Genomic DNA, 16,084 nt, shown 5'->3' with positions numbered 1-16,084 from the left:
AAAGTACAATGGTAGTTACCAAGGACTATGGCGAGGGGAGAATGGGGAGTTACAGTTTAAGGTGTATAGGGTTCCAGTTGAGGAAAATGAAAAAGTTCTGGATATGGATAGCGATGATGGTTGTAAAACAACTTGAATGTGCTTAATGCCACAGAACTGTACACTTAAAATGGTTAAAATGGTAAATTTCATGATGTATATTTTATCACAATAAAGAAGAAACAGCATGTAAAATTTTATAGAACTGTAAGGGGCAGTACAGATCATCTTGCCAGATACTTTACCACCTCTGAATCATTTTCTTCCAGTCTAGAATGCCTTGTCTATACCCCACCCTCACACTCCAACCCCCACCAAATCATACTCAAGACCTAGTTCAAATGCTACTCCCCAGTTTTAGAATTATTGCACTTGATGTACCTACAGATAAGCAGGTAATATGAAGCAAGTTAGATATACCTATCTAGGGCTAAGAAGAGAGGCTGGAACCAGGGACATGAATTTAGAGGTTGTCAGAATGAAGTGGATGAAACTGACAAGGGCAAATATGCAGAATGAGAGGAATATCCATAGTAGCACTCAATAAATGTCTGCTGAATTGAATCCAATATGGGGCTTCTAAGAGGTGTGTTATATGAAGTTTAAAGCTATTCCTATTTTGAGAAAAATAAACATTGTAAGAAGGAGAAAATTTGTCCCTCTTCAATTTCCCTCAAGTTATATAAGAAAACTCCAAAATTTTAAAAAATTAAAGAATATTCCAGAAACAGTCATCATAAACTGGAAATAAGCACACACAAAAGTCTCAGAAAAAATGAGAAGACCAAAAATCTATACAGACTCTATTCTGAAATATTTTATTTCAATCATTCAATTCTTTTTTTTGTCATTTGATAAATATCAGTGGTGGTGGTATGTGGAGGGGGGCATATTTCCTTAACATAAACAGAAATCTAAAGGCAATTTTCAGCAGCAAATAAAGGCATGATTCAAATTCTATTAAATGCCCAAGTGAGCTTCATTTTAAGATTTACATCGAACTAGAAAAAATATTTAAAGATTATAAAAGATTTTTCCAATATTATGAGATCAGAAGGGAAGGTTTGCTTATTTTAGCACTCTTCATAAAGACTAACTTTGTCTCTCAAGAAAATCTGCAGTGAACTAAAATTAAAGGAAAATACTGTGGTCATACTGATGTGTTTGTCTGGTTTTTACTCTTGTTTTTAAAAATGAAGTTATACAGTGAGCTCAGTCAAAATGAATACCTAGTACATTTTTGCATGTTTCAAGGAAATCACTACAACTGTATACAGTTTCAGAGAGCATATAATTTTGTCTCAAATGCAATAACTTTTCCTCCAGCTTAGAGAAGTCTTGGTTATGTATGATATCCTGTGTAAGGACAACCTGAGAAAAACCCATATCCTACTTTACTCAATTAACTTGACTCACAATCTCCCAGGTCATCTCAAATGGAAGGCTGGGCCACAATAAGAACATAAGTCGATTGATAATGCAGTTCTCTGATGGTACTTAGAGGATGTAGCCTTGAATTACATTGACTGCATAAACAGAACCCTGTTATATTTGATGTGATTTTAGTTAAAAAAAAAATGCAAGCCCACAAAGTCACACTATGTTTTAATATAAATGGAAAATAAACAAGTTGGTCAATTTAAGAAAGTAATTTAAATAAATGTTATTAAAGAGTTATAAAATCATAAGATATTTCTTTTTCTTTGTGTGTATATGTGTACATCTATATAGAGATAATAAATGCATACATATTTACTTTAATGTAAACAGATTCAGGACAAAAAGAATAATTATTAGCCAGCTGTGAATTTCTACAATTTTATCATGAAATGACATGTTTTTTCAAAGTAGTCTTTCACATCATGGACTTTAATTAATGATGGGTAAAAGAGAGAAAAATAATTCAGTTTAATCCTTTAAGAAGACATCATGGATAATGCTTTTATATCACTGACTGGTCTGAGAACATTCTGCAATCAAGATTTGGACAAAACAAACTATCCATTTTATTTATTTAAAGATTAGGTATTTATTGGGTGACTGGTACATGTATACTATGAGGGGAATTTTTTTAAAATGTGAAATCTGAGGAATAAATAATACTAACAGAGCTATAATTTATTTTCCATAAGAGTACTGAATATGAATAAACAAAGGCTATAAGCAACCAATAAAACAGGCATACCGTTCACTACTCATTTTCAATATAATATAGAATAGCCAATTTTATATAGGGCTTATTTAATATTTTAAGTCAGTTATCGAAAATAGTTTATCTGTTACAGGTGCGTAAAAATAGCAAAGGTTCAGGTTTGCTCTAGAGTGGGTCTGGAATTACCAGGATTTAATCCAGAAAGAGTAAACCAGAACCAGCAAACAACACACACACACACACACAAACACACACACACACACACGAGACAACAAATTCCTGGGGCTACCTACAACCAAGTCTGCTACAGGAATTAGCCAGGGGACTTAAAACTAGTGAGACTGAGCGACAACTCATAGGATTCCTAAAAAAGAATCTGATCCACTAAATAAGTTTTTAAGAAAAGAATACCAAAGCAAAATATGCCACAAAGAATCAAATAATTATGTATATAGTAAAATAGAGTAATTGCTAACACTTAGAAGTAAATTGGATAGGAATTACCAGCAGTATCACCTCCTCTTGGAAGCCTTTCCTTCACATCACCCCTCGGAAAAAGGACAGAGTGACTATTTGCTTATTTGTGCCCCATCTGTACCTTATACATACTTAATCACAAAATCTGCACCATTTTAGTGCACTATGGGACTGTGAGCTCCTTAATGGCAGGAGTGAGTTGTTCATTCTTCTATCTCTATCACCTAGTACAGTGTATGACACACAATGACTGGCTGTTCAATGATTCATTCTACTATGCATTCATTCCACATTAATAAAATTCATGTAATATTAGAATAAATCAGACATTGTAAAAAGGCAGTAAAATTGATGACGAATTTCTATATCAGTATTGACTAATATAGATAGATTATCCTAGGGTTTATTTGGTCAGCAGAACATAAAAAGATAGCATTAATTTTTATGCAGGCCAACAGCTTGATGAGTTATAAACACACCCTTTTTGGCCTAGAGATAGATGAACAAAACACCAACCAAACGAAACACCGTTCCCCCATTGTAAACCCTGAAAAGCAGCGATCTAACTAATACTGGCTTCCTTTGAAAAACTTCAACATGAGCACAAAAATTATTAATTTTAAAATAATTTAAACTTTAACATAAGGTAGATTTTTCTTGCTATTTATCCTTCACACTTCAATAGACACCAATCCTGACTTCTAACTCTGGAACCCAAGAACGCTTGGGTTTTACTAACCAAAGAGTTTTCTGTTATGCAGTAACATCTCCATCTGCTGGAACTTTGGGTGTCTGCTAATTCCATGGAAACTAAAAATCCAACTTTTCTTTTTTGGAGGAGGTGGGGAATAGATACTATTCCATTTAATTCCATTTCAACAAATGTTTATCATGTACTTAAGATGTGCCATGCCCTGTGCTGAGTGATATAAAACCAAGACTGGTTGAGCTATAAACTGTCTGCCATCAAGGAGCTCACAACCTGGAGGGACAGCTGTGTAAATAACCACTGTAACTCAAAGGAGTGACACACAGTATTTACATATTCCATCAATTCTGAGACAGACTGGACCATCAAGAATAATGCGTGGAAGCCCAGGGGGAAAGCTCTTTTCTGACAAAGGATATGTCTCAAGGACCAGCTACATTTCTGCTGCTCCATCAAGCCAGAAGTTCAGGTGTGGAAAAACGGTGCAGCCAAGGACTGGGATGCATTCAGGATACAGCTGCTAAATCTAAAAACAGTCTCTTTGGCACTATAAATGGAGCTGGATTCTGCCTGGAGGCCAAAGACTGCCAAATCCTAATTTAAGACATTGCCTTTCAAAAAATAGAATTTAAAAAAAAGAAAGAAAAAACTTATAATGAAAATACCTTGTGACTTAAATAATACAGCACACACATTACCTTTAAATATGATCCATAGTATTTTGTTACATACGAGCTGTCGCACTGACTCAAAACAGTTATTTCTTGCTGAATGTCTTCAATTTCATCTTCAGCTTCCTCAAGGTCTATGATTTTAATAGCAACCACTTGCTGGGTACGGTTATCAATTCCTTTGAAAACTTCTCCAAAGGAGCCTTTCCCAATGCGTTCTAATTTTGTGAACAGTTCTTCTGGGTCAGCTATATTATTCTAAGGAGGAGAAGAAAGAAAAGAAAGAACACAAATGTTTTGCATCACATTTTTTTAAACGAAGGAAAATAAATCATATAAGACATCACATTTTTTAAAAGCATACAAACTCCCTTGACTCTCCACATGTGCTTTCTTAGAACAATTGTAATCCTAAACGGCCAGCTAGTCTGTATTCTACTGAATCACCCACACTAACTGGGTTTAGCTGATCCTACTACCATAAACAATCCCACAGAGCAAATGTTGTCTCTGGTGCCTGCAAAACAGATGGGAACTTTTGAGAATAAAGCAGCTGATTATATACAATTCACACATCAATGCAACGGTAGCGATAGTGACAGATACCTAAGCTAACCTAACATTCTGCCAGCAAAATATTACCCTTCAACTCTCCTCCTCTCTCTCCAACTCCGACATCCCGATCACCCCACCTATACTTCTAAACCACCATGTAAACAACACAGAACACTCAAGAATTTACAAGCCCTTTTTTATTTTTTATTTTTTGTGAGGGAGATCAGCCCTGAGCTAAAATCCATGCCAATCCTCCTCTTTTTGCTGAGGAAAACTGGCCCCGGGCTAATATCTGTGCCCATCTTCCTCTACTTTATATGCGACGCTGCCACAGCATGGCCTGACAAGCGGTGCATCGCCTGACAAGCGGTGCATCGGTGCGCGTCTAGGATCTGTACCCGGGCTGCCAGCAGCGGAGTGTGTGCACTTAACCACTACGCCACGGGGCTGGCCCCTCAAGCCTTTTTTTCTTTACTTGGGATTCTATCTGTATGGAATGTACTCATTAATGGCTGAAATAAGATTCTATACCTTTATCATAATTGCTAGTAATCATGAGGGAAATGGTAATATGCTGAACTTTCACAACTCATCTCACAGTGGGAATCTATAATAAGTGAAAATTTGGCTACAATAAAATCTGGAATCAAGCATAGGTTTTTAGGTTAACAAATGTATAGGCATGACTTACATTTATAAATTCACTGTCCTTTCCTGATTCAGAAATATCCTTTATCTTATACAATTTTGAATTAAAATTTTATTCCCACAATTTTTATATCCTTAAACTCATATTGCTGAACATATACTACTGATAAAGTAGAAACTAAAGATTTCCAAACCTCCCCAAAAGGCATGTTATTAAGTTATACTTAAGTGCTTAACTAGTCTACATCTAAAACTTTACTTTGAGTTCCTTCAAAATATAGGAGGACGCTCTCTAGTTCTGGTGAGCTGTCTATATTTACTTTGTCAATTTGACCTAGATTATCTGTTCATTGACTATCATGTTACCTAGTCCTCAATTTCAGGAGATAATTACAGAGTTAGCGTGTTTCCTTATACCGTATACCTTATACCTTATACCTTAGACAAAGAGATCATTCAAGTTTATTATTTTTCTCTCAAGTTCTCTGTCCCATCATCACCAAATAGATCCACTACTTCAGTAAACTGCCTGCTTTTGAGTAACGTAAATACTTATGACTATTTTTAAAGAATTTCACCAACCTTTCTTTCTCAAGTTGCCTAAAATACAGTTTGCATATGACCTGCTTACTTTATAAGCTTCCTCTTCTCCTTGATTGGAGTTTTCCATTTCTAAAAGATGCACTTGCCATGTAGTAGTCTTTGATATTGCAAGCCGCTTGTTATCCCCACCCACCAGCAATACCCACATGGAACAAATACATCTTGAGCTTCCCATACGGGCTTTTAAAAATAATTTAAACTTCCAGTAGGTTGCAAATGCCACTTTAATACTCACATTTTGTTATAATACCTTCTCCAAAACTTGAGTATCATCATTATTGGTTTCCTTGGTGTTCTCTTTTTTACCAAGACATTGTAATCCATTGTGATTACTATGACACAGTAGCTAACCCACAAGTTACCCCTTCCTACTTTTGGTGATGGTTCTTGTCTTTCCAGTACCCTGTAGCAAAGACACTCACCAAATAGCTTGGTGATAAGTTCACTTCCCTATAACTTACTATATTCAGTGGAGTCAGAAAAATAAAAAAAAAATCAAATCTTTCAGGTTTTCTGATGTAACTACAAAACAAATCTAAAAGTTGTAAATATACTATTGATTAAAAAATACATAGTATGTACTTTCTGATAACACACTCTGGACTAGGAAGGGTATTCGTTAACTTTATAACAAGAAATGTTTGTTGTAAGAAACAAATATTAAATCCTAATCTTCCTAATTCATGTTTTAAAAGGATTTGACTGAAACAATCAACCCCAGGAAGAACACAGCTGTTCTTGCTTTCTATAATAAATGAGTTCCCGAAAGTATGTAAATCAAACATTCAAAAATCAAGTCACATTTTGCATTTTAAAGAAGCTGTGAAGTGAATCCTAACTCATCAATGTAGTTTAAGAATTTAAATCAATGAATACCAAGTTGGAGAAAGAAAAAGAGAAAGATCCATCATTTACACAATGTTTGCACTTCCCAGTCTTTTATTTTGGGACTAAAACTTCTCATGCAAAACCCAAACTTTCAGAATGGAGGGAATCATGAAACTAAGTTTTCACTACTATAACCTCACCTCTCTGACTATTCACTACTATAACCTCACCTCTCACCCTATTTACCAATTCCTGAATTGTGGATAGATAATACCTAAGTAGATAATACCTCACCAGCTTCTGTAACCAAAGTATCCTAAGTCTTTATTAAGTCAGATTTCCTTTCTGTTTTTTGTACAGGGCAAAACTCAAATAAATAAATGGTAAATATCTCAAGTAACGCAATTTAAAAGCAACCTATATAAGGAAGCTGATTTGCCCAATCATTCACATCACTCTTCTTCAGAGCCTCTAAGAAAATCAAGTCAAGTCAGCTCCCTCTCCACCCAAATCAAATATTCTTTTAAGAATATTAAAATTTCCAAATCTTTCTCCTTCTAATGCAAAATTATAGTTTACTACTATATCTGTATTTGCAATGCCTTCTCAAAGACGTAGCCCAGGAAGGAGCTCTAAATTCTGCAGCAACAAATAGGAGGAATGACTAAATTAACTTCATGTTGATTTACAACTAACGGTAGATGATTTATACATGCCCCACAAAAAACGCGTCTGTGAAAATGAAAACGTCATAGATTCACCTCAGGACATTCTCATTATTCCTTCACCCTCTCTACCTGTCGTTTGCTTGGATTTGGACTCTTCAGCTCCAAGTACATTGTTACCAATTTAAGTCTTAGACAGAAAGTATCATTACCACCAAAACAACAACAATAACAACAAACTTTCAGTATGGAAATACTCTTAGGAAGTCCAAAAGGGAAACATGTAAGATGATCATCTTGCTTGTCTCCTGTGGAAAGTCAGGGGCAGATGGAAGAACTCTTAAAGGTTCTCTAAGTGCTCTCCAGTCCTGCCTGCATGTTAGAATCACCAGTACAACTTTTAAAATGCAGATACCTAGGCCTCATTCCAAAATGACTGATTCAGAATCTCTAAGATTGGGGCCCAGCAATCAGTATTTAAAAAAAAAAGTACTGGGGCCAGCCCAATGGTGCAAGCGGTTAAGTGCGCACGCTCCACTGCGTTGGCCTGGGGTTCGCCGGTTCGGATCCCGTGCGCGCACCAACGCACTGCTTGGCAAGCCATGCTGTGGCGGCGTCCCATATAAAGTGGAGGAAGATGGGCATGGATGTTAGCCCAGGGCCAGTCTTCCTCGGCAAAATAAAGAGGATTGGCACATGGTAAGCACAGGGCTGATCTCCTCACACACACAAATAAAAATAACGAAATGAAATTGAAATTGAAATGAAATGAAATGAAATAAAATAAAATAAAATAAAATAAAAGTACTACCAACTATTTCCTATGTAGTCATGTTGGCAGCAGTCTTAAGATCAGCACTTAGGAACCACTGAGCAGACAGATCTGAAATTCGTATCCTTGATTACAGGGAACTCATTACCCTTATTTTCCCCAGGCAAGCATGTGGCTCTCTTCTAACTCTGCACACTAGAAGTGGACAATTTGGAGATTAAAACAAAACCAAGAGGACTTTGGTGTTTATATATACATACCTATATTTTAAAAATGAAGTCTGCTATACTTCTTCTAAGGACACGTCTCTAAAATTAGTACCTACTCTCAAATAAGACTAGAAATGTAATATTTACCAAAACGCATGCAATAGATCCCATACTGTTTGTGTATGTATTCTTGAACATTTTTTTACCCAATATAGTCTATGTAATAATAGGGTGTATAATAGGTCAAGATTTAATTGATGACAGTTTTGAGGTAACAGTCAACATTGGCAAAGAGTAAAAGTTTAATTCTAGTTAGCTAGTAGAATGTGGGTACAAACTATGGAGGGGGATGTAGGGGAAGAAAAAGTTTTCCTTGACTCTCTTGGTGTCCCTGGCTGGGTCTGAAAATTAATCTGACAAAGACAGATGAAGAGAAGAAAAGCATATAAATTTATTTAATATAAGTTTTATGTGATACTGGAGCCTCCATAAGGAAATGAAGACTCAAGGAAATAGCTAAACTTGTGTGTTTTTATGCTAGGTTTGATGAAGGGTGGAAAGTTGTGGAAAGATTTTATAGGGCCAAGAGCACAAGCTAAGTATAGTAAACTGGGGGAAAGTTAGCAAGGCGTGTTTGTTCAGACTTTTCTTGGCGTCCCCTTGTCTTTGGAGATAAGGATGCTCCTTTCCTCTGGGTATAGGGAGAGCACCTCTCACATGAGGATCTCATGACCCGCTTCAGGGGAGAAGCAGAGGAGTCAGAGTGACCTTCCTGCTTCTGCCGTTTCCTCAAACTCCTTCAGCTTAAAATGTTCAATATGCCAAGGTGCTATATTTTGGGGTAGTGTGTCCTGAACCCCATCAGGGGGCATTAGGAATAGGTGATCAGGAGAAACAAGAAAATTATAGATAGAACTAGAATTAGCCTTGGGGTTCTAGCAGAATGGAGACTGGAGAGCCAAAGGTTGGAAAGAACCAAAAGGTAAAAAATATAGTTTCTTTGAATCCATTGGAAAACTATTAGAAATAATCAACAACTACAGCATAGTTGCAGGGTACAAAATCAACTTACAAAAATCAGATGCATTTCTATACTCTAATAACAAACTAACAGAAAGAGAAGTCAAGAATACAATCCCATTTACAATCACAACCAAAAGAAGAAAATACCTAGGAATAAATTTAACCAAGGAGGTGAAAGATCTATACAATGAAAACTATAAGAAATTATTGAAAGAAATTGACAATGACATAAAGAAATGGAATGGTATTCCACGCACATAGACAGGAAGAATAAAGATAGTTAAAATGTCCATACTATCTAAAGCAATTTACAGGTTCAGTGAAATCCGAATCAAAATCCCAACGACATTCTTCATGGAAATAGAACAAAGAATCCTAAAATTCATATGGGGCAACAAAAGACCCTGAATAGCTAAAGCAATCCTGAGAAAACAGAACAAAGCTGGAGGCATCACAATCCCTGACTTCAAAATATACTACAAAGCTATAGTAATCAAAACAGCATGGTACTGGCACAAAAACAGACACACAGATCAATGGAACAGAACTGAAAGCCCAGAAATAAAACCATACATCTATGCACAGCTAATCTTTGACAAAGGAGCTAAGAACATACAATGGAGAAAAGAAAGTTTCTTCAATAAATGGTACTGGGAGAACTGGACAGCTACATGCAAAAGAATGAATCTTTCACCATACACAAAAATTAACTCAAAATGGATTAAAGACTTGAAAGTAAGATGTGAAACCATAAAATTCCCAGAAGAAAACCTAGGCAGTACACTCTTTGACATCGGTCTTAGAAGCATCTTTTCGAATACCAAGTCTACTTGGGCAAGGGAAACAAAAGAAAAAATAAACAAATGGGACTACATCAGACTAAAGAGCTTCTGTCTGCAAGGCAAAGGAAACCAGGAAAAAAATCAAAAGACAACCCACCAACTGGGAGAAAATATTTGCAAAATCATATATCCAACAAGGGGTTAATCTCCAAAATATATAAAGAACTCATAGAACTCAACAACAACAAAACAAAGCTGATCAAAAAATGGGCAGAGGATTTGAACAGACATTTTTGCAAAAAAGATTTACAGATGGACAACAGGCACATGATTACAACATCAGTAATCATTAGGAAAATGCAAATCAAAACTACAGTAAGATATGACCTTATACCTGTCAGAATGGCTATAATTACCAAGACAAAAAATAACAAATGCTGGAGAGGATGTGGAGAAAAGGGAACCCTCATACACTGCTGGTGGGAATGCAAACTGGTGCAGCCACTATGGAAAACAGTGTGGAGATTTCTCAAAAAATTAAAAATAGAAATACCATACGACCCAGCTGTCCCACTACTGGGTCTTTATCCAAGGAACTTGAAATCAACAATTCAGAGACTTATGCACCCCTATGTTCATTGCAGCATTGTTCGCAATAGTCAAGACATGGAAGCAATCCAAGTGTCCATTGACTGATGAATGAATAAAGAAGATGTGGTATATATATGTAATGGTATACTACTCAGTCATAAAAAATGACAAAATCGTCCCATTTGCAACAACATGGATGGACCTTGAGGGTATGATATCAAGCGAAATAAGCCAGACAGAGAAAGACAAACACCACATGATCTTACTCACATGTGGAAGATAAACAAACACATGGACAAAGAGAACAGATTAGTGGTTACCAGTGGGGAAGAGGGTTGGGGGGTGGGCATAAGGGGTAAAGGGGCACATATATATGGTGACTGACAAATAATAATGTACAACTGAAATTTCACAATGTTATAAACTATTATGACCTTAATAAAATAATTAAAAAAAGAAAAAATGGGAAAAAAATAAAAATATATATACATAGTTTCTTTGAATCTGAGGTAGTTAAGTAAGACCGCTACTCTGGAGCTGAGAGTGAAAACATCATGGATTCAGGGAAGAGAAGATAGATTTCTCAGAAGATTTGACTAGGAAGGGTTGAGTTCAGGTGAAAGAACCTTCAAGAACCAAGAACCAGGCTGAGCAAGGCTGAACTCAAACTAGGTTTTGCACTTGCCTCTCTACCTTAATAAAATCCATACTATGAATGCCCCTTTCTATATGATACTTTTTGCACTTTGCAAAGACTGATCTGTGTATAGGCCTTTCAGTGACTCACTGATGAGGAGGGGTATACAGGAAATGATGAGCAAAGAATGTGCTAATAATATCAGTGCTGAGAAAGGAATACCTCTTATTCCCTGCAAATTCTCAAGTGGTAACACCAGGAGTGCCTGAAGTGAACTCAGGATGCCCTGACAATCAGAGAGTAACTAAAAACTTTAGCCTAATGATGTACTAAAAACTAGAGATACAGCCAGTTAGCTACCTATTTAACTTGCTCAGATTAGTTCTCCCAAGCTAGAGAGGAAATGCTTTTCTGGATTACTTCCATGGCTATACTATAACCTGTCATCTAACAAGTAGGATGCATATAAATATAAAGTTATTCTCTAGTGGTTCCATGAGCTTCAAATTCAATTAGTTCTATTATGATTGACTAGGTTAAGATTTTTCAATTACCCTATGAACATTGCCTCAAAAGTCTGTCGAGTGCTTCCTAATCAAGATACTGTCAGAAGCAAAAAAAAAAAAAGATTAAAAATCAACAGCCAAATACCTCTTAGCAGTGCTTGAGTTCAAGAAAGACCACAGGACACTATCTGTCTTTTTAAAGGGCTATGTATGATCTAAGCACAAATTGACTTCTCCCTGGATGGAACTACAACAATCACAGGCTTTTAGAGCTGGAAGGAAATGTATAGGTCATTTAATCCAACTCCTTATCATCACCATCAGCAACAAGCATTCATTTAAGGCCATGTCAAAATGTCAAAATGATGGTAGAGGTAGGGAGAGGTTAAGAAGGGAAACAGAAATTCTGGAATTAAAAGAATTATAGAATCTTTGAGATGAACGGGAATTTAGCAAACATCTGATCCAAAATCTATTTTTACAGGGAGAAAACCGTAGTCTAGAGAGGTTATAAATTGTTCAAGGATATAAGGCAGTTAACTAGTGGCAAAGCTCAAACTTGAACTCAAGTCTCCCGACTCTTAAGTCTAAGGTTCTTTCACTACAGCTTGGATTAATTTGTAACTTAAACTACACTCTTTTGCTATAAAACAAAAATTATTTTCCATTATGAACAGATCATACAATTGTCCAATGTCTATTTAGTAATATCCCTACATTTAAAGAATTCGAAAAAATTTAAACTTAAAAGAATCTGAAAAACTTAAAATAGGACTTTCCTATTCTTTGAATGATACAATTTCTTATAATTTTTGAACCACTATGCAATTGACTGACCTCTGCATATATGCACAATTACCAAATACTTCATACTACAATCTTTCAGAGAAGTGACCTGCATGTAATCTTGCCTTTCTGGCAAGGTTACTGTACTCAGCCCATATTTTTCCATGTCAATAACTAGACTGGAATGGGCTAGCCTCTAGAGCATGGGAAACAAGGTAGTGCTGGTATTCTATACCATGATTCCCATAGGAGCCAATGTCCAGAAGCCAACAGCTCCAATTCCAGCTTTACCAGTGATTTATTGTAGAATTCAGTAGCCCTTAACACTAAGGTTTTCAGTTCTCTTCATAAAACAAGACCCTCAAATTGATGAAACTGTCCAAGAATAAAAATAATAATTTTGTGCTAGGTTTTATACAGGCATAGAATTGTTCAAATGACTGTACGAATACTCAGATTACCTTAATAATGATAAGGATAAAACAAACTCCTCATATAAACTTTTGAAGACTGATGTTAGAGTATTTCTCTACTTCGCACCACCTCAGGTTCATATTACAAGTATCTGATAAAATTTTATGGAATTCTTAAGACACCTCTGTGATTTATATTTCTGAAGTAAAATATTCAGCTTCACTATATTTTGCATATGACAGAAGAAGAACTAAGATAAAAATTAAGTATGTCTGTATACGTTTCAAATTAAACATGAAGAATTGGGCTTGAGGTCAAATTTCTTTAGTTGGTCAGTCATTTGAGTTTGTATTTCCATGTTTATGAGAGCTCAAAATATTTACCTAAGCACATAAAGAAAATATGCTTAGTTTACCTATTTTTATGGCATACTCACATTTTTACATCTCTCTCAAAGGTTATTATAACTTGCTTTTGCAACAAAGTAGAAGTCAAATTGTCTGGTTTTACATACATGCAATGAGATAAATGAAATGTAGTCAGAAATGTAGTTACAACACCCTGGACTTCCTTGTGGTCATCAGACAGCATTTTATCAACTCACAGTTGAGTTCCTGTCTTTACTCACCCGCTTAAAAGGCAGCCCTGGTCTTAGTGGCAAAGCATCAAGTCAAAGGTCTCACGCAGTATCGTTTTGTACTCTTAAGGCAACAAACAATTTAAATGTTTAGCAATATTGTGCTTAGCAACAAGAAAAATGTGTTCATAAGGCAAATATAAATTAAATGTATAAGTACTTTTTCCTCTTCCCTTTATTATTTCTATTTTTAAATGTACCTCATTAGCAAAAATACTTAGAATGCAAATATTTTAGTAAAGGATAACTTTGTTAAAATTATTACAAGGTTTTGACATAGCTGCGTGAATAACCTAGCGGTTTGAGGAGCTTCTCCTGATTAATAATTTTGAGTCTACTTCATCTTTAAGAACAAAAGAATAATTGATAATATTCCTTCATCTTAATTCCACCTACTCAAGAGAGGATAAGAGAAGAGCTTCCTCTGCCTCCTAACTTGCATTCTTCTCTTTACCTCAGATCAGAGGAAAAGAACAATGAAGTAAGCGGAACACATTCTGGGATGTGAAGAATGCAGTTCTTTACATATGTTTGTAAGACAGTTCAATTTACAATCAAGTAAAGAAGAAGGAAACATTTCTTTGATTCTATTGTCACTTTACCACATACCGCATTTTTCTAAAGAAAATGAAATACAGAAAGAATGAGAAGAAATTTAATCATAACTTCCCCCATTTTTAGAAATCCTCAAGCAAGAAACAAAGTCATAACAGGCAACACTTTTATTAGCTCCATTTCCCAGATAGATCTTTAAATTTAATTGAGAGTAGAAATGTCAGATTATTTTGTTCAGCCAGGTAAATCATCTTTGGATCTAAGACCTCTTAAATTAAAGGAAATAACTTATTTTGTCTTTTTGACTAACTCTCTGGGACCTGAAGTTCTCTTAAACCTTTAATTACATCCATGGGGAAGGGGAAGGAAACATCCTGCAAACAATCACATTCTTCTTTCAATAAACCAAAAGTCAAGGTTATCATCACAATAAACGCTGGATGCAAATTCCATTGCATCATTTAGCTCATTTCTCTCTGACTTGAGAGCCATTCCAAAGGAAAAAGTAGATCTGGTTTTTTATAAGTATTACAGAGGTAAAGAGAGCAGAGAGGTCAGGCAAAATTGGCTTAATTTCGTTTATCCTGCAAATTACAGGAAATCAGTGATTAAATGTTGGCTTCACCATCTGTATGACGAGAGAGAGAGGTGGGCTAAATGATCTCTAAATCCCTTACTGTTCTGACACTGTGAATTTGTGAACTATTAGAAGCCAAATCCCTTTGTTCCCCTCCTTCTATCACTAGTAGTTGCCAACTCTAGCTTTGAAGCAATCATTAAGGTAACGGATGAATTGGCATTGGCCACACGACCAATTCTATAGTGGTATACAATGGCTCAAATGAAAACTATATACTATCCCATTATTCCAGTAATAAATTCAGAATCACTCATAGGCTGCATTCAAGTCCCAACTCTCTGATACTATAATGAAGCAGGCTGAGAAGACAAGGATAGATGGATAAAGAGCAGCAGAGTCACCGTCCAGACTGACCTCTCGCCTCTCACACTGGCCATGTCCCATTATATATGAGTGACTGCTCCAAGGGAAGTCAAGGGGAACCAGGAGTTCAGCTCATACAGGACTTAAGATTCTATTAGTCCTTCTCTCCTTTAACTGTAAAGTAAATTCATTCAGAATGTAAAGTAGCATTCAGAAAGTAACGTAGTTATACTTGCCCATACAAGGACCTAGAACACCCAACAAAACTAAGTGCCCAAAGGGAAAATTTCAGAGATATCTTACCATATCTCAAACCCAGTGCATCAGTGATTAGGAGTTTATACATACAAACTCAAATGCAATGCTCCATTGGGGGACAATTCTAGTTTGTTTTTTTTGAGCCTTTGAATGATGCCATTTTCTCAGTCAACAATACCCTACCTCTCCTCCATCTCTGGAAATCATGCACCTCTAATTAAAACAAAACAAAACAAAAACCTTCCCAACTCCCCAGGGAAACCTGATCACCCAAACAGAATCAATTACTTCATCCTTTGCCTTCCCACAGCCTCCATTGTGTTCGTACCTCCGTTACTGCACACATTTTATTATTTTTGCATTCTCTTTCATTGCCACGACCTTTCTATTTTCAACAGTAAGCTCATTGAGGATGGGGCTCTGTCTCACTAAGCACCAGGTACCCTCACAGCACCCAGTACAGTGCTTTGTATTGTGTGGCCCTTGGATGATTGCAGGATGCCTACCTGGGGGCCCTCCTACAATGCAATCTTTGGCATGAGGTTATCCTTTCATTTGCAGTTTGATTTCTGACTTTTGGTGTAAGGGAGATTACATTCAATAAACCGGCAGGATGTTAAAATA

General features: G+C 36.1%; 1 protein-coding gene across 1 annotated transcript in view; it reads right to left on the bottom strand.

Annotated features, from left to right (window-relative positions):
- Window positions 1-16,084, bottom strand: part of STK26 (serine/threonine kinase 26) — a 51,045-nt gene that overhangs the window by 16,526 nt on the left and 18,435 nt on the right. Inside the window, exon 3 of the mRNA XM_058536725.1 lies at window positions 4,076-4,306. Within this exon, the coding sequence (XP_058392708.1) occupies window positions 4,076-4,306 (231 nt within the window). The remainder of the gene's footprint in view (window positions 1-4,075; window positions 4,307-16,084) is intronic.

This window comes from Diceros bicornis, chromosome X (genome assembly GCF_020826845.1).
Source record: "Diceros bicornis minor isolate mBicDic1 chromosome X, mDicBic1.mat.cur, whole genome shotgun sequence".
Classification (NCBI taxonomy): domain Eukaryota; kingdom Metazoa; phylum Chordata; class Mammalia; order Perissodactyla; family Rhinocerotidae; genus Diceros; species Diceros bicornis.
This window is presented reverse-complemented; position numbering and strand designations above follow the sequence as displayed.